The sequence below is a fragment of the Thermobia domestica genome, chromosome 10 (genome assembly GCF_964235325.1).
Source record: "Thermobia domestica chromosome 10, izTheDome1.hap1.1, whole genome shotgun sequence".
NCBI classification, from domain to species: domain Eukaryota; kingdom Metazoa; phylum Arthropoda; class Insecta; order Zygentoma; family Lepismatidae; genus Thermobia; species Thermobia domestica.
The window spans coordinates 108,951,191-108,977,041 of record NC_137463.1 but is presented as its reverse complement, the minus strand read 5'-3'; the positions used below and the strand labels follow the sequence as shown (position 1 = coordinate 108,977,041).

The 25,851-nt window shown below is 37.1% G+C and overlaps 1 protein-coding gene across 1 annotated transcript in view; it reads right to left on the bottom strand.

The window, feature by feature from the left end:
* The window catches only part of LOC145662649 (uncharacterized), a 31,823-nt gene extending 18,271 nt beyond the window's left edge, over positions 1–13,552 (bottom strand). The window contains exons 1-2 of the mRNA XM_081728433.1: positions 13,446–13,552; positions 947–1,297 (exon numbers count right to left, since the gene is read on the bottom strand). Coding sequence (XP_081584559.1) covers positions 947–1,297; positions 13,446–13,527 — 433 coding nt within the window. The 5' untranslated portion in view covers positions 13,528–13,552. The remainder of the gene's footprint in view (positions 1–946; positions 1,298–13,445) is intronic.
* Positions 13,553–25,851: the final 12,299 nt, after the last annotated feature.

Below are 25,851 nucleotides of genomic sequence, written 5' to 3'. Positions count from 1 at the left end.
CTCTTGAACATACTAAAATAATATTGAAAAAAGTACTGTTATATAGGCCAACTCCTAGCTGTTGCTCGACTTTTCTGTTCTATTGGTCAAGTAAACATTATTTGAGATGCATAACTCTCATGTGTCTAAGAAGTCTGCATAACAACCAATTATTTTTGCAGATAGATGTCTGGTGGATATATTTGGTGGTCTAGTGGTAACAGGTTTGGTTGATTCCTAATATACTGTACGAGTTCCCCACATTATGAAGAAATACTTACATTATGGGTTATATGTACTTTCAATCTGATAGTAGAGCTCCTTCGTGGCTAAGCGGTTAGCGTCCGCGCCTTTGGCGTGGGAGACCCGGGTTCGATTCCCGGCGGGAGCTCATGTGGTTCGGATTCCACGTTAATCAGTAGGTCCACGTCTCATATAGCCTCGCTGCTGAACGGGACGTAAAACTCAAAATCATCTCATCTCATCTCAATCTGATAGTACGAGAGTTTTGCCTTCTTCAAAGTTTTCCGAGTGTTATGTCACAGTGATTCCAATTTTAAAATGACGATTGTGTCCTTTGAGTTTGTCATCTTTCTTGACCTTCACAAAAATCACGACAATATCCACGAAATTATCGTCAGTTTTAAAATAAGTGTAAGAGAAACTCATTAGTTAAGACGTGTGAGAGGTAAAGAACAGCTCGATTACAAACTGTATCTTCTTCAGAAAGTAATAGGACAATGCATCCCAGTTCCCTAGATACCAATTATTCGTTCATGGTTATTGATCTCTTTACCATTGTAGTATACTGTACCATCGTAGGTTTGAATTCCTTTAAAAGATCATTAGAATATATGGCTTTTGTTAGCTTGATCCTGAATTTCCCATAAATTAATTGGTTCAGCATTTTTAATAGTTCCTGCATTAAGATTCTTGCATAATTGTCAAATATATAAGTGTAACTCACCAATTACATTGATATGTCGTGAAATTGAAGAGCCAGATCCAAAAGGCCTTCCTAGAACCATTTTCCAATCTCCTGTGAAAGTTTTGTCTTTGATGTAAATGTTGATGCCACAAATGTTGTCTCCTTCAATACACTGGACTTCTGGAAGGAGTGTAGGAGAATCCCTACCCGAAGTCTTCGGAACAGCGACACCGGGACAGGAATACGTTTCATTTTTAGAGAGCTGTTGTGGGGCTGTGTAATTGCAGTCTATATAGGTTATGGTTTCGTTATCACGGGCAGAAAGCAAAAACTTCAAAGTGACAGTTTCTCCTACTCCCACATTTATATTACCTGTCGGGAAAAATTGAGCTGCAAAAAAAGCAAATTATTATATATATTTTTAAAATAACATCTTCATTACCTTAATAACATATTGAAAATAAACTATTTCCTCCTAAGTGTTAAGCAATATGAGTAAATTAAATCCTAGAATAAGCAATCCCACTTGAAATGTGCTGTGATTTTAGTATCCTATAAGCAATGGGTGAAAATCTGAATCCGGGACAATTTTGGGTCCCCCATTTTCATTTTGTGTGTTTGAAAGTGCTTGACGTACTAATTTTACATCTTTCAGTTCATATGATGCATGTTTATAAAATACAGAAACACACATTAAACTGGCAATAAATGAGCTTTATTTTGATTTAAGTAGTTAAATTCCATGATTTCGTCGCGCCAGCCACAGTCTACATCCATACCTTACGTTGAAGCAACTGTTGACCAATTTTCTTGACATAGTCGAACCGGCGCAATTTTTATTTCTCTGAATAACTGTAAGATTATAGTGCTCAGCAAAATGATACTTGTGATTGATGCACATCGTTTTCAAATTTACTACGTCAGATATTAAGTGCATATGCATGTCACTGAATATCGACGCGATAGATGCGTAAGGGTCAATCCATACGAAGTGGTCCAAATATGGTGAAAATGGTTGCTCGACCATCTCCGGAAATTATAGAAATTGGATGTGATGAACCTTGTGTATGAGAGGATCAATAACATCATTCACATTGTCCTACGTGCAGTGTTCCTGAATGGCGGCCATCTTTGTTGTCGGTGGAGTGTCAAATTTTGCATTTGCAAGCGTTTACGAAAACTACAGTTGCTCAGGACGTACGAATCAGGCAAACACCAAACAGAAACGAATGTTTATAGGAGATACTGAGGTACACGAAGAATAAATATCCATCTAAATAAATATACAGGGTTACAAACCAATACACGAAATCACCAGAAAAAGTACAGAATTACTCTTTTAAAGGGGCTGTATTTAGGAATGGCATAAACTAGGGGTTTCATAAGTTTCGCGCTCAATACTATATCACGTAAAGAGTCTGCAGAAATATTCACAGCTCTGATACTACTGGCACCGTAGATTTATGGGGGTCCGAAAGTTGAAGTTTGTGATTTTGATGCCAGTTTTAGGGCGTAATATCTTGGGAGGGCAAAGTGCTAAAAATTGCTGCTTAGGCCACAAAGTAATTCTGTATGTGAATAAACTATTGCAAAAAAATCATGACTGATATTACATGGAGACACGGTAAAAATGCGAAGGAAGAAAGTGTCTGACGATGGTTGTACCCTGGAAAAGTTTAAATGTTTGGATATGTTTCATACTAGATCTCAAGAACTACTCATAGTTCAGCAATTAGGCCCGCTTCCGTTTGTGTTTAGTTGTGTAAAAGCTTGTGAGTGGCGTTTATTCCATCTTTCTACCTCCATGTTGATTGGCACATCTATATGGGATAATGGTTAGATTCCCCTTGCACCCACGACACCCATAGTCGAACTGGACAGTGGTATTAACTCACTTTATGTATCAGCAAAGTATCATTGAAATCGAATCTCATTTACCTAAGTTAAAATGTTCACAATGATGCGTTATGTAATATAGACTTGCCTTTGGCTAGATGGGGGTCCGCTCCAGACCCCTGAGTTTACTCGGCCTACTGTCTCGCATCTCTTATCCCACAATTATACGGAATTCAAATTTCTTTTCCTACACCTGTATTTCAACTATCTAAAAGAAAAGATTTTGTATCCCAAGAAAAGCGCATTTCAATAAGATGGCAATTTCTTCATCCTCCTTTTGATCCTTTAAAAACTAAAAATATTCACTTTCGGCAATTTTCTTATGGTTTAGTCCTGGAAGGCTACAATCATGCCAGGTTTCATCATTCTAATCCTGCCGGAACTGCCTAAACAGTTTGGGGTGTAGAAGATGTGCTACATAAGTTGCATGGGAAAGTTTTTTCAGTTCCCAATAAAACCATTCTATAATTGGATTTTTTTTTTGTTTCTGATTATTTACTTCAATAACGTTAACAAAAAACGTACAAACGTACCGAATTTCAGGTTTTTATTCCAATTCCAAGTACCTAAAATATGAGATTATATATTCACGAAAAGATCCATTTAAATAACATGGGAAACTTCTTCATCACCCCTTTACACCGCTTAATAACCAAAAATATTCACTTTTGGGAATTTTCTTTAAGGTTGGGGTTTTCTCAAACTACTCTCTTGAAATGAGATTTATTTTATTTTATTTTATTTTCTTCTCTCCTATAGTCGCTCCAAAATAATAAAATGGGAACAAAACTAAAATCTCAAAAAAAAATTGCCTTACTGAACTTTCCCGTGCGGTGTTTACGATTGGATGGAATAATACAAAGTTTATTTTCCGTTTAGTTTACTGCATCTTATAGTGCAGTCCTTTCGAATTGACTGTTGTATGACACAGGAGTGCACTTTAACGATTGTTGAAGAGGCAGGGATAATAGGTGGAACAAAAGAGAGGATACGACGAGGTAGGGCAACGGAATAAAACAACTGCCGAGAATGCAAGATTAGTCATGGATCCAAAATTGTCGTATTTGCAAAACCATCTATTTTCTTCTTTGCCTATCACCACTTTGTTTTATTAAAGGAAGCTTTCCTGTCTACTCCTTTTACTCTCTGTGTGGACTGCTGAGAATGGGAGTGAAACGGTGACATCACAGAATGTCCAACTAAAACTCATTGTTTTGGAAAATTATATTTTCTTTGTGGAATTAATTTGGTTGATTTGTTCCACAGTTGTTTACCAGAGATTATATTTGAACATTGTGTTCATTCGTATCGATTGATTAGTTCAATTGAGTCTGAGTTTAACGTCTCTTTCAGCAGCAAGGCTATATGAGACGGGACCTACTGGTCAATGTAGAATCCAAATCACATGAGCTCCAGGTGATTGATTAGTGTACAAGGTTATTATTATTAATAATAATAGACCATAATCGTATATGAGAGGAGACACCGCTTAAAGTGACCACAAGGTAGAGGCAAGCACTTCCACAGGGTATCCAAAACCACACGAAGGAAAAACATGCGTTATTAGTCAGTTGCCCAAGGGAGCAGTTAAGTCCTCTGATTGACAAACGCTCAACAAAACATGAAGTAAAAGCGTGAATGTTACGATATACCAAACGAAAATGATATAAAGTGTTCGAACTACAGGAATGGAAAAAAAGAATATAAGCTTATTGGTTCTTACAAGTAGTAAAAGTGTGTTAGGAAAAGTGAGGCAAAGACAATAATGAAACAAACGAAAGGCTTTATGCAGAGCCGTTTTCACGTATGATTAGTCTCAAACTAAGGGTTTGACTAATGCATGGTTATCAGAAGTATATTGGGAATCTCTGATTCGCTCATACTAGTTGACTAAGTGAATTATATGAGACTAATTAATTTAGAGCAGAGGATTTCCCGGTTTAAACAAGGTTTAGCCATAATAAACTTACATTATGAGTGTATAAAGGTATTTAATTACCTGTCTTTCTTTCTTTCTTTCCTTTCACCACATCGGGTGAATTAATTATGAAGCACCTCGTATTAAGCCAAGTCCTCTACAATAGCAGAACTGTTTCTTAAAGTGAAAAGCAAGAGATGAGTAGAAACTTTCCAGTTTTCTGAGAGGTGTATACAACTAAACGACAGATTATCTTCCCTTATAGTTACAACATAATTCCTCTATTGTCGCTAATATTAATTCACTTCTACTTATTTTCTCCGTAAATACATCCGTCAGAAATAAATAAGTTCATTATAATTCGATTTCGTAACTACTTATAAGTTGTTTTGATGTCTAACCACAAACAAAAGTTTCGAATTTCGTATTGTATATATTTCAATTGTTACCAAAGATCTTATAAAATAGAGGATCTGCCCTTACAACAAAATCTTGAAGCCATACATCACAGTTTCGCCACCCCTACTCTGCCCACTCCGCCCAATAGGATCGCAATGTTTTGAGCCAACAATCATGGTGGAAAAGAACGTAGCCAATCAGCCGATGGCGGAAACGAGAGTAGCCAATCAGATGTGCTGATGCTTGGTTGTTTTTTTGGCTTCATCGATTTAATAGGATGACGATACATATGGGCAGATCCTCTATTTATAACATCCTTGATTTTTACAGACTACGCATGCCCATATATAGATTTCCATAGTTGCCATAGTTCCTTAGTACAGAGCTAATACGACATTAACTAATCGCGAGACTAAAGCTTCATTAACGAATTCTCTCTGAATACTGCCCGAAGAGATTAGCAGATAAAAATCTTGCGGATAACTTAAATTCTGCAATGGTAAATATTCACTATAATGATGATTAGCTTAAAAGAAGTATTTGAGGGGCTGAGCGCAACAGTGGTCTAACCCACATTTTTAAAAATGGAGAAAAATCAAGTTAAACTTAAACACATGTGTTTTTTACAGTATTTATATGTGCAATGTATGACACATTCAACCACTTGTTTTTGCTTTAGGTACATTGTACAGAAAGCACATGTATTTAACTTTAACTTGATTTTTCTCCATTTTAAAAAATGTGGGTTAGACCACTGTTGCTCTCACCCCTCATTTTTTCATTTAAAATTATTTTAAGTCTACCTAATATTGATTCCTCATGATATTGATGGGTGTACGAGAGGTTTGATGCTAGGCCATATGAATTTGTTTTGAACAATATCGTGGGCTTCTCCGTTAGCTCTCACATCCTCTTTCCTCCAAATCCATCTCCTTTTAACTACACAACATATGTGTCGGAAGTAAAACTAAGATCAAAAATCCATTTCATTTGGTCACATTGTGCCTTACGCAGAGTCGTTTTGAAGTCTGATTAATGACCTACTACGGATTTGACTAACGGATGGTTATCAAAAGTGTATCCAGAGTCTCTGATTAGGACGTAGTAGTTGACGAAGTTAATCACATTTGACTAATTAATATAAACCAGAGGGTACCCTTTTAGCCACGATTTAGCTTGTGCGACCAATTCCGAATTTCATGTATTTTCATGTTTACAGATTACGCATGCGCACATCTTTTTTTCCGTAATTGCCACATTTATTTTTCTCACCCGATGCATTGAGGTTATATTAGTTAATTATACCCAAATCAACTTTTTAGTTGTATTCAAAGTAGACTCTGAATACCAAAAAGTACAGATTCCTGAGTAAAGATCTAGTAGGCCACTAACTAGTCCGTGACTAAACCTTCGTTAACGAATTCTCTCTGAATACCGCCCATTAATTTGTGTAATTGTTTATGCTAATACTCATTGAAAATCCATATACTCTTAACCGTGTTCAACTATACCCTTAATACAAAGGGTTCAAATCCCATCCGACCATGTGATTTATTTTAATAAATCAGGATGCTTATCACCACGTGTGCCTTTCTTATCAGTATCAGTACTTGAGTTTTATCAGGTGTTCAAGTAACACAGTTTCCAAGTCACTTTCTCTACTGTACTGTAAATAAAAATGAAACTGACTTGTGTTGTGACTTTATATCTCTTGAACCACCCAACCGATCTCCATCAAATTTTCAACATAGAAGAAATTTCGAGCCTGGGATGCTTTCTATCATTCCACTTTGACGGTACAACTTAAGGAAGGGGAGATAATTAAAAATGATCGAAAATTAACGATACTAGTGCCCAATCCATAGTTTTCGAGGTCGCTAAGATGAACAGTGACACTTCCGATGCCAGTTAAATCCAAATTCAGCCCTGCAACTTGGAGGAGGGATATATACAGGGTGTTTCAAAACAACACCGACAACGTTTTTGAGGTGATTCCTGACACCAAATTAAGACGAAAAATAGAGGCCAACCTGGGTGCAAAAATGCTTCCTTTCGGAGTTATAGGCTGCCGAGAACATAAAAAAGATTAACTTTTAAGGTCCATAGTTCCAAAATTATGGCACCTACCGTAGTCGGGTCAAGACTTCACTTAGGAACGAATATATACGCTATCCAAAAATACTTGTTTCAGAATCCTAAGGTACTCACACAACGATTTTTATAGAGGGATTTTGGATATTGGCATACAATTTGAAGAATTCGCCAACTACCTCTTTAAAAATTGTTGCGGTACTACCGCAGTATTCTGAAACGAGGATATTTGGATAGGGCACATACTAGTTCCTAAATAAAGTCTTGACCCGACTAGGGTAAGTCCCACAGTATTGGAGCTATGGACCTTTAAAGTTCATTTTTTTTTCATCTTTTCTGCAGCCTATAATTCAGAAAGGAAGCATTTGTGCGCCCAGAAAGGTGTATAATTTTTGTCTTGTCTTAGTACCAGGAATAACCTGCCAAAAGTTATCTGTGTTGTTTTGAAGCACCCTATATATATACACACTATGTGATCAAAAATATCTGGATATCACCAAAAACATACGTTTTTCATATTACGTGCATTGTGCTGCCACCTACTGCCAGGTACTCATTATCAGCGACCTCAGTAATCATTAACTCATTAGACATCGTGAGAAAGCAGAATAGGGCGCTGCGCGGAACTCACTGACTTCAAACGTGCTCAGGTGATTGTGTGTCACTTGTGTCAGAAGTCTGTACGCTAGATTTCCACACTCCTAAACATCTCCAGGTCCACCGTGTCTGGTTTGATAGTGAAGTGGAAAAGTGAAGGGACACGTACAGCACAAAAGCGTACAGGCCGAGCTCGTCTGTTGACTGACAGAGACCGCCGACAGTTGAAGAGGGTCGTAAAGTGTAATAGGCAGACATCTAGCAGACCATCACACAGGAATTCCAAACTGCATCAGCATCCACTCCTAGTACTATGACAGTTAGGCGTGAGGTGAGAAAACTTGGATTTCATGGTCGAGCGGATGCTCATAAGCCACACATCACGCAGGTAAATTGAATTGAATTGAATTGAATTGAATTGAATTTCTCTTTATTTCAGCGGGCGAGGTAAATGTCAAACGACGCCTCGCTTGGTGTAAGGAGCGTAAACATTGGACGATTGAACACTGGAAAAACGTTGTCTGGAGTGACGAATCACGGTACACAATGTGGCGATCCGATGTCTGTGTGTGGGTATGGCGAATGCCCGCTGAACGCCATCTGTCAGCGTGTGCAGTGCCAACAGTAAAATTCGGAGGTGGTGGTGTTATGGTGTGGTCGTGTTTTTCTTGGAGGGGGCTTGCACCCCTTGTTGTTTTGCATGACACTCTCACAGCGCAGGCCTACATTGATGTTTTAAGTACCTTCTTGCTTCCCATTGTTGAAGAATAATTCGGAAGTGGCGATTGCATCTTTCAACACAATCGAGCACCTGTTCATACTGCACGGGCTGTGGCGCAGTGGTTACCCGAGTAAAATATAACATTCGTGAAATGGACTGGCCTGCACAAAGTCTTGACTTAAATCCTATAGAACATCTTTGGGATGTTTTGGAACGCCGACTTCGTGCCAGGCCTCACCGATCTACATCGATATCTCTCCTCAGTTCAGCACTCCGTGAAGAATGTGTTGCCATTCCCCCAAAAACCTTACAGCACCTGATTGAAAGTATGCCTGCGAGAGTAAAAGCTGTCATCAATGCAAAGGGTGGGCCAACACCATATGTATATGTATATGTATATGTATATTAGTGTTGAATTCACAGTCTTCGGGCTCGCTGAGACGAACAGTGTCACTTTCGATAGCCCTTTATGTAAAAAAAAAAAAAAAAAAAAATGAAACGTATTTTCCCTGCGCAAAGAGCGGGTATTCTGTTAGTATAATCTACAGATGGAAATATGTTTTCTCTAGTTCTTTCCCTCCCCAACTGACAGCTTCTCCCCCTAACATACATTTTTTTTCGCAAAAGCGATTCTCTCTCTGTAATTCGTTGCTACTAATTTTATCCCCTGCTTTGTTTATTGATTTTAATGTTAGTATTCTCCATTTTCCAAACATTTTCTCATTTTTTTAAAATTAGCTAACTGATTTTATTCGTTGTATATCACACTAACCGCAAACTCTTCCAATTTTACTAACTGTTTTACCCACGTTCTTCTCTCTCATAAAGTGCAGTGCACCACGAAAAATTTTTTACAAGTTAGCAAGGGCAAAGGAACACCGCCACTCGACCGTGGAAATCTGGAAAAAGCTTGCCTGGACAAATGAGTCACCTTTCACATTGACACATGCCGATGGACGGGTACGGGTGCGTCGCCAAATGCACGAGGCCATAGATCCATCGGACCAGCAGGGAACTGTGCAGGACAGTGGTGGTATATTCTCATCTGGGTCATGTTTACGTGGACTGTAATGGATCCCCTAACACATGTGGTATGTTCCCTCAAAGTGAACGCTACCGCCATCTTCTGGATGACAATATCCTGTCGTTTGCTCAGCTGCAACATTCGGATGATGACCTCATCTTTCAGCAGGACAATGCGCCGGCCCACCGCTCTAGGATGGCAGCAGACTGGCTTGACGAACACTCCTCTGATTTGACAACACTTTCCTGGTCATCACGGTCCTCGTATCTCAATCCTATCGAACACATCTGGGACGCCATGGAACGATGCCTTCGGGCTGTTAAGCCTCTTTTCACCAACCTGCAGGCTCTGTTGGAGACTTTGCAGCAGATATGGATCGAGATGGTACAACACTTCAAGCGCCTAGTAAAATTCATACCGCGGCGAATAGCCGCCATTGTCAAAGCGAAATATAGTGTTCTAGGTATTACGCACCATACCTACCTACACGGTATTGGGTAGATATCTCTAATTCAAGTGGTAATCAGTGTATAACCAACGAACTCTACCAATCCTGACTATGGAATGCTATAAAGACTCAGTGTCGAATAGTGACCAATCATAATGGGTCTAGTCTAATGCCTCTTAATTATAGCTTGTGCTCTCTTTATTCGGCATAGTGTGTTTAATTGAGATCCTTCATCTTACGTACTAGACTTTGTAAACTTATACACCAATTCCACTGATACAAGATAAAGTCTACAAAACTATAAATAATTTATTACTTTTATTTTACTTAACTGTAATTGAAAGCAGCATTGTAAAGAAGATTGTTGATTGCTTACAAACCAAGCATAACGAAATTAAATTAAATTTTCAGTCTAAAATCCTACGATTATATATTTTAGGCAAAAGAATTTTATTGTACCCTTCCCCTGGAAATCGAACCCGGGACCACGTGCACCAAAGACAAATAGCCGTAATAAAAAGTACCCACCAATATACTAAGTGTTCTCGCATCTATTTATTAAATTAAATTAAGAAATGCTGCAGTAATTACTGAAGCTTTTAGTTATGATATATGAAGAAAATTATAATGTTTTCGGAAAATTTCTATGAACACTCGTTTCATGGTTAAACTACTCCTTGTATAGTACTTTCCATTTCAAACTACATATGTCACGTTATACAGTTAGTAATGAAATATGAACAAAATGACCTAAACAGTTTTTGAGAAAACCGCCCGGAAAGAAAAATCGCCCCAAGAGTAAACTACTATTTGTGGATCTTTTAATGAGAGACCACTTGCAACGTGTTATTCGGTTGTAAATGAAATCGGAACAAAAACGGCTGAGCAGTTTCTGAAAAAATCATCTGAAAATAAAGCTTATCCTAAGACTAAACTATCTCCTTTTAATTTTTCATTGAAACGGCCATTGCGTTGTTAAAGAGATATTTATCAAATCTGAACAAATTCTTAGAGTTATTTTCGACTTCCTGTAACTATTATCTTTATTCTCTATTGTAGAAATAAAATTCGAACTTCCTTCCCATTTGATTGCGGACAATCGATCGGAAAAAATGTAAAAAGCTTTCTCACCTGTGAGTGACGATTTGCTTATTCACACCAGGCAAATGCTGAGATGGTACCTCACATACAGGTCCCAGGCAGCTTGCTTCCCCCTCCAATCCTGTCTTCCTTCCCCTTCCTAAATTAGTGGTCGCCGAGGGACGTCATTCCTCATACGTGACGGGCTAACATGGCGATAGATGCCGAAAGCCCAGAAATCTAAAATCCTAATCCTAATCTCATTAGATAATCTTATACAAACTTTGGGATTTCATCCGTATGCGTTAGACGGTATGGCTTCTATAGGTAAGTGTACATACATCGAGACGTACAAAGGGACAGACATGCAAAAACTCCGTTCTTAGCATGTAAGGGTCGTGAAATGTGTAAATCTTTTGAAATCTCCTATTCATTTTTTTTCACGATCGACACATTTTTTCTCTCCTATTACTACTTGAGAAAGTAAAAACTGTCTCGAATTTTCCAGTTACTATAGAAAATATGTAAAATTCATTCAGATTACAATATTTGGTTGCTTTTAGTTAATGGTCTTCGTTTTCGGCAACTCGAAGTAAGTGTACTCTAAAAGTGGCTTTATTCCATTTGGTTTAAGTATAAACACGATCCAATGTAAACTGGCCAATAAGAATTATGCCGTATTTCTGTAGACCATTTCAGTTTGGATCAGGGGCGAATCCAGGACGGACTTTTGGGGGGGGGCGGTCGGTAGTAATGCTGCTACTTAGAGCTACTTTCAAGAGCTCCAAACTTTTTATGGTTGGGTTTATTTATATATGAAATAAGAAAGTTTCATGTTCTGGGGGGGGCGATTGCCCCGATCGCCCCCTGGATCCGCCCCTGGTTTGGATCGATTTATATGTAATAAACATTGTGTGTATTGTTGATCGTTCTGCTAACAGAGTTTGTTAAAATTACTTCATCTTTTACATGGTACAGGGTGTCCGGAATAGGACTGTACGGTTTTTAAAAGTGTATAGTTTTAATATGGTTCGAGATATAGAATTTGAAAAAACATTCATATCGAAGGAAACTCAAAAAGTTTTGTTCAGCAAATTTTCATACTTGAACAACTACCGGTGACGGCGCTAGTGTCTCCGATAAACAGAAATGGCGTCGATAGTCGAAAAGGCGCAATGCATGTGGTGGTTTGCAGAGACAAAAAGTGTTCTTCAAGTTCAACGAAACTTTCGACGTGTTTACTGCAAGGATCCTCCATCACGCAACAGTATCCAGGCGTGGAAGGATCAATTTTTTTCAACGGGGAGTGTAGTGAAACAACCCAGCGGTGGTAAATCGCGTGTGTCAGAAGAAAATGTGGAAGCAATAAGACAGTGTTTCTCACGTAGTCCGAGTAAGTCAATATGCGCAGCGAGCAGGCAATTGGCAATTCCAAAGTCAACAGTGCATGATATGGTACACAAACGATTACGTTTGTGCGTGTATAAGGTGCAATTGTTGCAAAAAAAATTAAGCCCAACGATAAGCCACAGAGAGCAGCATTTGCTACTGAAATTCTAGACAGGATTGATTATGACCATAATTTCCTATTGAACGTTGTTTCTCTGATGAGGCAACTTTTAACTTGTTTATCTGTGTTAATGGACACAATGTTAGGATATGGGGATCTCAGAATCCGCATGCGTTCATGGAACATTCTAGAGACAGTCCCAAATTGAATGTTTGGTGTGCTTTAACACGTAATGCACTTATAGGCAACTTCTTTTTCATAGAGAAATTCCCCAGTTACAACATTTGCAACCTCAAGTGATATTCCAATTGGATTGTGCCCCGCCACATTGGAGCCTGGAGGTGATGGAGTACCTTGATACTGAATTTCCTGGCCGTTGGATAGGCCGTGATGGGCCAATTAGGTGGCCTCTACGTTCTCCTGATGTTACTTCCCCTCTACTTCCTGTAGGGGTATCTAAAAGACCTTTCGTATTCTGGTGAAGAGTTGTGTAACCTTGATGAATCGAAGAACCATATTAGGAATGCGATTGCTTCAGAAACACTTAAGATGTTACAGAATACGTGGAGAGAGATTGAGTTCAGGCTACATATTGTAAGAGTTGCAAATTGAGCGAACGTGGAGCTACACTGAGTTAGAATGACTTGTAAGTAAGACCAATAAACTTTTTGAGTTCTCCTTTAAAATGCACGTTATTTTTGTCTTCTGTATCTCTGACCATATTAAAACTATACAATTTGAAAAACCGTCAGTCCCATTCCGGACACCCTGTATATAGACTATAAACACCTTTCACTAGAACTGTACGCAAAAGTAAGAAAAATAAAGATAAGATCAAAGTTAGACATATCTACCATTATCAGTTTGAGCTGACACGCCTTGAAGAACTAAGACCATCAAGAAAGATGAAAGTAAAGCTTTTTGAGCACACGCCATTTTCTCGATCTCTTGTTGTCTCCCTTTGGTTGCCACTGTTGTAAATGAGGCCCATATCAACATTTATAAACCTTCCAAACCGTAATCTTATCTCCGACTTTTAACTATCTTCTAACTTGTGACTTATACTTCCTCTTTATCTCAATCCCATCTATAATTATTTTAATTGCGAAATGCTTTCTTTTTTCAATTTGAAAGATGAAGAAAGAACAATAAATCATGTTCATGAATACATTAGAAACAATATATATATTTTTTTTTAGAAGCGAGCGTCGTGATAAGAACAGAATACGTTAATTATTTCGAAACACTTCTTGCTACACAAACGTCAAGTCAATTCAAATTTAGTTCAATTTCGATGTCTTATTCACTGTGTTTCAAGAAGCTAACCTTGTGTTCTTGGTATTGATTTTATAAGCAGATGAGTTCAGCACTTTCTTTTAGTTCAGAGTACAACATTCCAAAACCTAAGTTCTGTTTGACTATTAGATTGTTTAAATAACTATTTGTATCAAATTAACGGGTTGCTATATTATTAAATGTAAATTTTTATGACCGGCATAAAACAGAAAGAATGACGTGATTTTATCAAGAGTTCTTCCATGTATAAAACAGAGCAATCCAAACTCAAAAGAGTGGAATCTAATTTTGTTGGTATGAAATTAGCTATTCATTGCCGCAGTCAAATTTCCCTAACGAAATCCATATTATGTTTCTGCGATAATGGTTATCATCATTGGCTAAGGAATACCTACTTCTATCTTTTGTATTAATAAGACATAGTAAAAAATTGTCAATTTTTTCAAAGCAGTTTCTTTTTCTTCAACAAACTTCAATGGTCATTTATCTTACTTGTATAGAACAGCCATTGAGTTGCTAATAGGCATTCAAATTTTAACTTGAAATTAGCCCATGGGAATCCTCGGCGCTAGAATCTGTGGGTCTCAATTGAACCCGCCCCCCTTCATATTTCTCAACATTAGCCTTATATAGCTATTTCCAGTGAAGAAGACTTCTACGAAGCACATGAATGGGATCTTCTGCTATTACTTTTTACATGATTTCCACAGATCCCGGAGATTGGTCACACAACTTGAGTAAAATTATAAGGAGACCACAATAACGTAACTGTATAGGACTGTCACGGGTGATTTAATCGTATGTCCTTAAATTGAATAGCATGTGACAGATGCAGAGATCTACTGGTATAATGAAATGTTTTAGATGAAACTTTGTCTTAGGACACTTATAGTGACAAAAAAAACAGGACTGCCTGGACAGCACTGCCTTCCAGAGTCTAAGTTAAAGAAGTTGAAGGGTACACATTTTACTAAAAGTGATTTGGCAGAAATTCGACCTGAGTCAAATGCTAACTCAGTTTAAAAATTTTTGCCAAATAATCTGAGAGTAGCATACTTGACATTCTTAGTAGTCATATCATAATAGCCGTAAATTGCAGTGTTTTAGGAATTATATTGAGATGTGCATATGCGTATATTGAATCAACTGGCTGTTGTATAAAACAGAATATTTAATTATGACAAACATTCAAGCTGTTGTCTCGAGTATTATACTCGGACTATTTTCGAATCTCTTACACGATATAAGTTAAATGAAACCACAGAAAGCTGAAACTAAAATTTAATTTTGCGGGCTCTTTTGACTGCAAAGGGTTTCACAATGTCCTCAAAAGATAGCTTTGAAGCAAACTTATCCTCTATCGGTACGATCCTAAGATTGGTGACTCGTTGTGGTCCTGTTTACTTTCTGAGGTATATTTTTATAATGTTTAGTTTCCTAAACCTCCTTTCCTTGGCTTAGAGTGAAAATAAACATTTGCCCAGTTTTGAGCCCTCCCAATCTGGAGCCCTAGGCACAATCCCCGTTTTCCTCCCTAGTTACGTCACTGGTATTGATAAAAAGAATTGTACATTCCCCTTTTCCCCCTTAAAAGCAGAATTTCAGAAAACGTTAAGAAACTGTTCATTTCTTAATAAGGAGTTTATATTCACCAAGATAAATCTCCGTAACATAAGAAACTTGTGAGATGCTCTACTTTTGACATACATTGAAACTCCCCTCTCCCTCTTGGGATACTCATTTTAATGAAAGGGAGATGACAGAACCCTAGTCCAAAATAAGTATTGTCTGCCACAATAAAAAATGCTTTTTGCACAAAGTTATCTTTCACCCCTGATAGAAACGGAAGGTTTGGGAAAATCAGTTTACACAATGATTTGATTGACCTTATTAAAACTTTTCAAACTGTGAAACTTTATAGAATAATATACTGTATATATTACGTTTGCCAATGTAGTTTACGCAACACATAACGCCATTGTGTAACAAGGAGCAAATCAGAGAAGTAGAAATATAAAAATAAATTAAGATATAAAATGTTTAAAGTTTATCGCAAGACTGCAGCACGTGAATATTTGGCATAGTGAGTATTGTTCTTACCTACAAGTCAGTAGGATCTTGAAACAAGTAAAGAATGTTTAATCAGGTAGATGTCATCTGAATAATTACATAGCACAGATTACAACTCCTATTTAATACAGCGGAGAATATAAACCAATAGGAGTAGTGTATTCGTTGCCTTTTATCAACCCCTATATACTATAGCAGAAATTACACAAGCATTCATCAAGTACTACATACCCCAAAAGTACCGACCATCGAGGCCAAAGTCAAATATTTAAACCCGAATAACTAGTAAACGGACCCACATATTAAGGCGGTGTTTCCACATTTAGTAATAATCATCAAGTACTGCATGTCCCATAAGTACTGACTATCGAGGTCAAAGATTAAATATTTAAACCCGATAACTATTAAACAGAACTACATATTAAGAAGTTGTTTGCACATGTAGTTATAGGTCATCAAGTACTTCATGTCCCAAAATACTGACCATCGATGTCAGAGGTGAAATATTTAAACGTAAATAACTTGCAAACGCAGAAACGTATTGAGGTGCTGTTTCCACATTTAGTAATACGTCATCAAGTCCTACATGCCCCAAAAGTGCTGACCGTCGAGGTCAAAGCTCAAATATTTAAGCCTTAATAACTTTTAAACAGAGCGACGGATAATTTTTGACATATTCAGGTTTGTACAAAGGAGAAAAAAGTGAAGAAATGTCATTTTAACTAATTAAGTGTTTTATACCTTTCTGAGCTATTCAAATAAACGAAGGAATAAATTTGAGTGGTCTATTTAGTTTTGTAACAACCAGAAAAACCGAAGAGTATCCATTTTAACTACCTGAGTATTTTATACCATTTTCAACTCTTTAAATAAAGAAGTAAATTTCTACTAACTAGAAAAAGTGAAAAGGAACCATTTTAACTAGATCAAACAAACAAAGGAATAAATTTGAGTGCTTTATTTACTTTTGTGCCAACGAGAAGGACCATTTTAACTGGCTTAGAATTTTATACCTTTAAACAAACGACGGGATAAATTTGTGTGACCGATTCAACTTTGTAAGAAATAGAAGAAAAACGAGGAAGATCCATTTTAACTATCTCAGAATCTCTATACAATTTTGTACTATTTAAACAAACGAAAGGATAACTTTGAGTGGCTTAAGCGAAGGACCATTTTAACTAGCTGTTTATTTTATACCATTTTGTACTATTTAAATAAACAAAGGAATGTATTTGTACTAACCAGAAAAGAGAAAAAGGACAATTTAACTAGCTCAGAATTTATGTTCCCTTTGTGCTACTCAAATAAACGGAAGAATAAATATGGATGTTCTACTTTCTGTACAACCAGAAAAAGACAAAGAATGACGATTTTAAATAGCTCAGAATATATGTACCTTTTACACTATTTAAACAAACAAAGAGATAAATTTATACCAACCAAAAAAACGAAGAATGACCATTTTAACTAGCTGAGTATTTTATATAATCGTATTTTATTTAAATAAACAAATAAATTTGAGTGGTCTATTCAGTTTTGTACCAACGAGAAAAAGTGAAGAGGAGCCATTTAAGTAACTCAGACAAACGAAGGAATAAATTTTAATGGTCTATTCAATTTTGTACAATTCGCGGCAAAAAACCTGCAACATGAGCATATAAGTTTATTGTGAAATGACGAAGTCTTTTGCTCCAAAATAAGTGTGCACGGGAGGAGGCCGAGGTTTATCCTGGCGTGATTCGTTCCACTTAGACATTATGTTCATTCCCTGTGCTTTTAGGCGTAGTTTAACAAAAAACTTACATCTTCATGTTGCAGGTTTTTTGCCGCGGATTGTACCAACGAGAAAAAGATGAACGTCCATTTTAACTAGCTCATAATTTCTATACCATTTTGTAGTATTTAAATAAACAAAAGGAATAAATTGGGATGTTGTACTGTTTGTAGCAACGAGAAAAATCGAAGAAGGACCATTTTTACTAGCTGAGTATTTTATATCATTTTCTAATACTTAAGTAAACGAAGGAATAAATTTCTACTGATTAGAAAAAAATTTAACTAGCTCAAACAAACGAAGGAATAAATTTGAATGTCTTATTTACTTTCGTGCTGAGAAAAAATGCGAAGAAGGACAATTTTTAACTGGCTTAGAATTTTATACCTTTTGTACTATTTAAACAAACGATGGGATAAATTTGTATGACCTATTCAATTTTGTAAGAACCAGAACAAAAATGAGGAGGGTCCATTTTAATTGCCTCAGAATTTCTATACTATTTTGTACAGTTTAAACAACGAAGGGATAACTTTGAGTGACTTCAGCGAAGAAGGACCATTTTAACTAGCTGAGTATGTATACCATTTTGTAGTATTTAAATACACACAGGAATAAATTTGAACTAACCAAAAGAAGCGAAAAAGGACCACTAGCTCAGAATTTATGTTCCTTTTGTACTACTCAAATAAACGCAAGAACAAATATGGATGTTCTACTTTTTGTACGAACCAGAAAGGAAACAAAAAGGACCATTTTTGCCAGCTTAGAATTTATGTACCATTTGTACTATTTAAACAAACGAAGGAATAAATTTACACCAACCAGAAAAAAACGAATGACCAGTTTAACTAGCTGAGTATTTTATATCATCTTGTACTATTTAAATAAACGAAGGAATAAATTTGAGTCATCTATTCAATTTTGTAGCATAGGAGAAAAAGTGAAGGTGAGCTATTTTAACTAGCTCAAATAAACGAAGGAATAAATTTGAGTGGTCTATTCAATTTTGTACCAACAATAAAATGAACGTCCATTTTAACTAAGCTCATAACTACTATTTTATTTTGCACTATTTAAAAGTTGAGTTGAGTTGATTTTAGTTTAGCGTCCCTTTCAGAAGCGAGGCTATATGAGACGTGGACCTACTGATTAACGTGGAATCCGAACCACATGAGCTCCCGCCGGGAATCGAACCCGGGTCTCCCACGCCAAAGGCGCGTACGCTAACCGCTTAGCCATGGAGGAGCTCTCACTATTTAAAAGGAATAAATTGGGATGTTCTACTTTCTTTACCAACCAGAAAAAAAGGAAGAAGACCATTTTAACTAGCTGAGTAGTTTATACCATTTCTACTATTTAAACAAACGAAGGGATAAATTTACACCAACCAGAGAAAGCGAAAGAGGACCATTTTAACTAGCTCAGAATTTATATACCTATCGTAATACTCAAATAAACGAAAGAATAAATTGGGCTTTTCTACTTTTTGTCCCTACCAGAAAAAACCGATGAAGGGTCATTTTAACTAGTTGAGTATTTTATACAATTTCGTAGTATTTAAATAAACGAAGAAATAAATTTGTACAACCAGAAAAGGCAAAAAAGACAATTTTACCTAGGTCAAACAAACGAAGAAATGAATTTGGGTATTCTACTTTTTATACCAACGAGAAATGTCATTTTAACTAGCTCAGAATTTCTGTACCTTTTTGTGCTATTCAAACAAACGATGGATTAATTTTGAGTGACCTATTAAATTTTGTACCAAGCAGAAAAACGTGAAGAATGAATAAATTTGATTGTCCTATTTCCTTTTGTACCAAGCAGAAACAAGTGAAGAATGAATAAAATTCGTTGACTTCTTTACTTTTGTAATAATGAGTAAAAGCGAAGAAAGTCCATTTTAACTCGCTCAGACTTTATGTACCTTTGAGCTACTCAAATAAACTGAAGTATAAATTTGTACTCACCAGAAAAAGCGAAAAAGAACTATCTTAATTGGCTCAGTATACCTTTTTTACCATTTAAATAAGCGAAGGAATAAATTTGGATAGACTATTTTTATTTTTGTACCAACCAAAAAGGCGATGAAGGACAATTTTAACTAACTCAGCATTTTATACCTTTTGTCCTATTCAAATAAACGAAGGAATAAATTTGAGTTGTCCATTTTATTTTGGTACCAACCAGAAGAAAAGCGAAGAAATTAAATTTCAACTAGCTCAGCATTTTTTACCTTTTTGTACAATTTATAAAACTAAGTATAATTTGAGTAGTCTACTTCATTTTTGTACCATTCAGAATAAAAGAAAGAGGGTCCATTTTAACCAGCTCATCATTTTATAGGTTTTTGTGCCATTTACATAAATGAATAAATAAATGTGGGTGTCCTATTTTCTTTTGTACCAACCAGAAACCGAAAAGAAGGTCCACTTCAATTAACTTGTTTAGGATAATCAGTACTTTTGGGACATGTAGTACCTGATGACCTATTGCTAAATGTGGAAACTGCACCTTATATGTGGCTCTGTTTAGAAGTTATTCGGGTTTAAATATTTGACGGTTGACCTCGATGGTCAGTACTTTTGGAACATGTAGCACTTGATGACCTATTACCAAATGTGGAAACAGCATCTGAATATGTGGCTCCGTTTACGAGTTATTCGGGCTTAAATATTAGACCTTTGACCTCGATGGTCAGTATTTATAGAACAGGTAGTACTTGATGATCCATTATTAAATGTGGAAATATCACCTTAATATGTGATTTCGTTTACGAGTTATTCAGGTTTAAATATTTGACGTTTATCCTCGATGGTCAGTGCTTTCGGGACATGTAGTACTTGATAACCTATTACTAAATGTAGAAACAGAACCTCAATATGCGGCTCCGTTTACAAGTTATTCGGATTTAAATATTTGACTTTTTACCTCGATTGTCAGTACTTCGGGGACATGTAGTATTAGATGAATATTTGTGTAATTTCTGCTATGTTACATAGGGGTTGATAAAAGGGAATGAATACACTCTTGCTAATCTGCTTGATATTTTCTGATGTATTAAATAAGGGTTGTAATTTGTGCTATGTTAAATAGTAGTTAAAATAGGTCATACTCTTTTATACGTAGCAGTTTGCGAAAATAGATGTTCGTAGTATCTGTGTAATTTCTGATTGGATTATGTGTTCATTGTTTAAGTGATTTCCGCTATGTTAAAATAGGGGTTGAAAAAGTGGTCATAAAAGAGAACGAATGTGATGTTAGTAGCATAGGTGTCCAAACTCACGAGCCCGACGCTCGTGAGCTCGGCACTCGCACTCAACCGGGCTCGCGCTCAATAATTGAGCCCGATCCCGAGTGAGCGCGAGCCCAAGCGAGCGCGAGCTCAGTTGGGAAAACTGAGCGGGAGCGCGAGCCCAGGTGAGACAGGTGAGCGCGAGCCGAGTGAGCGTGAGCGCATTTGAGGTTAGTGAGCGCGAGCCCACTTGAGATTAGTGAACGCGAGCCCGAGTGAGAGCGAGCCTAGTTGAAAAAAGTGAGCGCGAGCCCAAGTGAGTGCGAGCTCTGTTGGGAAAACTGAGCGCGAGGCCAATAGGGAGAAGTGAGCGCGAGCCCGAGTGAGCGCGAGTCCAGTTACGATTAGTGAGCGCGAGTGAGATTGAGCGCGAGTGCAGTTAAGATTATTGAACGCGAGCGTGAGTGAGCTCAAGCCCAGTTGAGAGAAGTGAGCGTGAGCCCAAGTGAGCGCGATCACAGTTGAGAGAAGTGAGAAATGAGCGCGAGCCCGCACTCGCTTCGCGCTCACGTGGACTCATTTGCTTCAGAGACAAGAACATAAGAAACGCATTCCATGTGCAGCAATGAAAAAAAAGATTGAAGAAACTTTACAAAAAGAAGGAAAAGCATATTCTTGACGATGTCTGAGCCAGATATTAGCACCCTCACTCATTTTTGCTCTCAAGAAGGCCACCCTCACCCTCGCTCACCCTCATTTTGGTAGATGAGTGCGAGGGGGTCGATTGAGGGTGAGTGTGAGTGAGAGTTAGCAAAAAGTGCCCATCTCTGCTTCGTAAGCTATGAATGAGACGTAGCGTTTTCAAAATTATCCCATCATTCCGAAAGATGCAGAGATCATATGATGCTTGTATTTTATGGTTGAAGATACAGAGCATAGAGGGAAGTGAGACAATTCTTGGAAATTGCTATCTATTGTTACAGAGCAGCAGGACTTTTGCACATGGGTTTGTTGTCCATATCGAAGGATAGTATGAAACTAGATTTATGTAACTAGATTTCAGTGGAAGTTTATTATTATTATTTATTTATTTATTTTTAAAGAATTTGAAACAATGTTATAAGCAATGAATAAAACTACCACAGCTTACAACTTTTCTTTTCTTCTTGTTGGCCAAAAACTATATGAACACTCCATATAACTTACATTTAAATTACGGCAAAATATTTACAATCATGCACGTGCGGCTTCCTTACACCGCGTCCTGGGTTGGGGTCCTGATGAGGAGAGCCTTGAAATTTGATCGTATTGCGGTGCTTGTGGTTCTACCTTAAATTGAAGGTCACCGTGTCATATAGCCTTTGTACTCGAACGAGTGCAATAAGCAATTTTCTCTGCTAGTGTAGTGGCTAGCGCGTATTTCCTTTGTTGTACGTGGTTCCAGGTTTGATTCAGGGTAGGAGAGCACAAAGTTTAATTTTTCATCATCATTCACTTTCATTAATCATTCATCCCCTTTAGCCGAAAGACCTTAATGGTTTGACGTTAAATTATTATTTTTTCTTTCTTTCTTTAATTGGTAATCGAATATGGTTTAGTCTTTGAACTATGTACACGGAAGAATAAGAGTTTATTTAAAATATTTGAAATGTATATTTGACGTGCAATTTATTTGTTTTCAAAATTTCTGGTAGGTTCAATAGTTCTATTCATTTCTAACAGGATAAGGTTCTACGGAGATCTATTGTTCTATTAGACTAAACTTGAGCTTAAATGTCATCTGGACTCTCAACAATCAGTATAGCGACTCTTTAAAAATGTGTATTCGACATGAATGTAGGTCGTTCTCGATTATTTATACGTCACCCTTCTATCCACCGCTAGGGAGACCGGAGATGTCTTACTCCTACAATATTATTGTGATTGTATGTCATATGTGTATCAAACTTCGTTGAAATTGCTCCAAGCGTTCTAGAATTAAACTTGAACATACGTAACATATTCTAATGATGATATCGAGACCGAGATTACTCTAAGTATCATGTTTCTCCTCTTTAAACTTCGAGACGAGACAGACTTTAGTAAATCGAAACTAGACCAAGATTCAACATATCGAGCCTTACTTGAGAGTCCTAAACAAAACCGTGACGAGAGACAGTTAAGAGCCTGCCTTACTAAAAATAATACAAAATTTACCATTTTTCTTTTGCTTGTTTCTTCATCAGTGAAAGGAGATAATGAAATGCAAGTCACCACAATTATAGATAATGCTATTCTACAACAGAAAATATGAACCTGAAGAATGTTCAGTGTTGCAATCCATAGAAATTACAGTGTTGCCAGAAAAACAATTTCCCTAAAATCTAAGTTAAGGCAGCAAGTAGAGGAACAAACTCAACTGCATTTGGTTGCGTATCATATTGTTTTGGTTTCCTGTGAACTACTTTTTAAATACTAGTTGTATTTAGTTTGTAATAAACAAAACAATTTTAACATATGGCTATTAAAACTAAATAATAATGTTAATTAAAAATAGTACACAAGAAACCAAAACAAGATGATACGTAATCAAATGCAGTTGAGTTCAGTCCTTTACTCGCTGTCTTAACTTAGATTTTAGGGAAATTGTTTTCCTGGCAACACTGTAATTTCTATGGATTGCAACACTGAACATTCTTCAGGTTCATATTTTCTGTTGTAGAATAGCATTATCTATAATTGTGGTGACTTGCATTTCATTATCTCCTTTCACTGATGAATAATCAAGCAAAAGAAAATCGTATTATTTTTAGTAAGGCAGGCTCTTAAGGATGGGCACGAGCGAGTTCGAGCGAGTTTTCATTGAAACTCAACTCGGCTCGAAACAGACATCTTTGAGTTCGACTCGAGAACTCGGCTCGAAAAATTTCCTCCAACTCGACTCGAATTTGAGTCGAGTCGAGACAAACGAGCCAAATCGAGCCCAATGTTGTGTGTAGTTTCAAGTACTTTCTTCAGATATCCTACATAGACAATATAATTATTATCAATGATACTTACTATTACTACAAATTATTATTATTATTATTATTATTATTATTATTATTATTATTATTATTATTATTATTATTATTATTATTATTACAACACCGTGTGTATACATGAAAGATAGGCGATTTGTATCTAAATACTAAAAGCGAATTCACTGTTGACTTTGGTAGTCGTGAAATCTAGAAGGAAAGAAATTATTCACGAGGTTCTGGGTCTGATTTCCGGAGGAACAAGTATTTGGGCTCGAACCAAAAATCGTTACAAGTTAGAGAGCGCCTGCCAAACACATTCAAAACTGCTCGGCTCGGGTTTAGGGTTTCGAACGGCTCGAGCTGGTCGGCTCACAGCACATTCACTATCGAGCCGAGCCGACAGCTCACTCAACAGAGCCGGCTCGAGGCGAAACAAACTGAGATGATGGCTCACCCCAACCGAGCCTGCTCGAGCTGATAGCTCAACTGAGTCTAGTCGGTGCCCCATTTCAACGGAGCGGGCTCGAGCTGTTTGCTCAGTTGAACCGAACTGAGCCGGTTAACATCACTACCCGAATTGGGCTTCTGCTTCTGCTCGAGACCTCGAACGGGCAGGTCTCAGCCTTGGTGGTAAGAGCTGGTGCTCACGACATTTAAGGCTGTGTCGTTATAAAAACTCATTGTCGTCTTTTTAATCGAGACGAGACGAAATGTGAGCAATATCCCACCTCGTGAGCAACACTAAAAATATTCCACAATAGTGCTTAAATTTTTCGTAGCTTTCACTTTCCAGTCTGATCAGGCTGTGATTTCAAAGCGAGTTAAAACGAGCGAGCCAATTATGAAACTCGACTTAACTCAAAACTCGACCTCAAAACAGTGACTCGGCTCGGAACTCGACTCGAGAAAATTACCTTTGACTCGACTCGAATTCGCTTCGAGTTTCGAATCAAGTCGAGTTTTAGCTCGACTCGTGCCCATCCCTACAGACAGTTGTATATCGAGACATGGCAAGACAAGACCAAGCGCAATCTCGAAAGTCTTGGTCTCGTGTCGAATAGTAACAGAAATTACTGAAATTACATGCGTTGCCCAAAATTTGTTTCATATTATGTTATATGTTAGATGATGGAACAATTGCCCTTGGATGGTCTGTCATAGACGTGTGCACAGGAGAGAGAGAGAAAATGCTTCCTCTAATAGTTTGGTACGTACGTGGGTATAACGAAAATGTTTTAAACAGCACATAATTTTGAATTAGGATTCAATATATCTTATTCTCTTTCCAGTTTTTGAAATGACCGAGAAACTACGTTGCCAAAATATTCCGAAACATAGTTTTATAAAACAAACATATGTTTCAAACATTTCCTTCCACTCAGCTTAGAAATTTTCCTTGAAAAGATATTTTATTTTATTACTGCTACTCCTCGTGTTGTACAAATTTTGTTCTGAAACTGAGAATAAAATGCTAAGATTGGTAGAGATTAGAATTTCAGAATAAGACAAGATAATGGGAAGAGGAAAACTATCAGATTAAACCAGAGTATTTGTTAAAATATCAAGATGTAAATTGCATAGTTGGTTGGCTTGGAATCTAGCGTCCCTTTCAGCATCAAAGCTATATGAGATGTCAACGTACGGTTTAAGATGGAATGGAAGCTACCGTTATGCGTTGAAACTTTTTAATGATTTCCCACCAAGATTCAAACCCGGAACCCCATGCTTCAAAGACATGTGCTCTGGCTATTCAAGTATAATGTAATCCAAAGTGTTGGAATTTATTTATTGGGGTTTAATGTTGGTTTTTGGCACCAAGGATATCTCAAACAAATTTCCTGTTGCTCCGTCTCTTGTGACTATATCAGCGGGGCCAC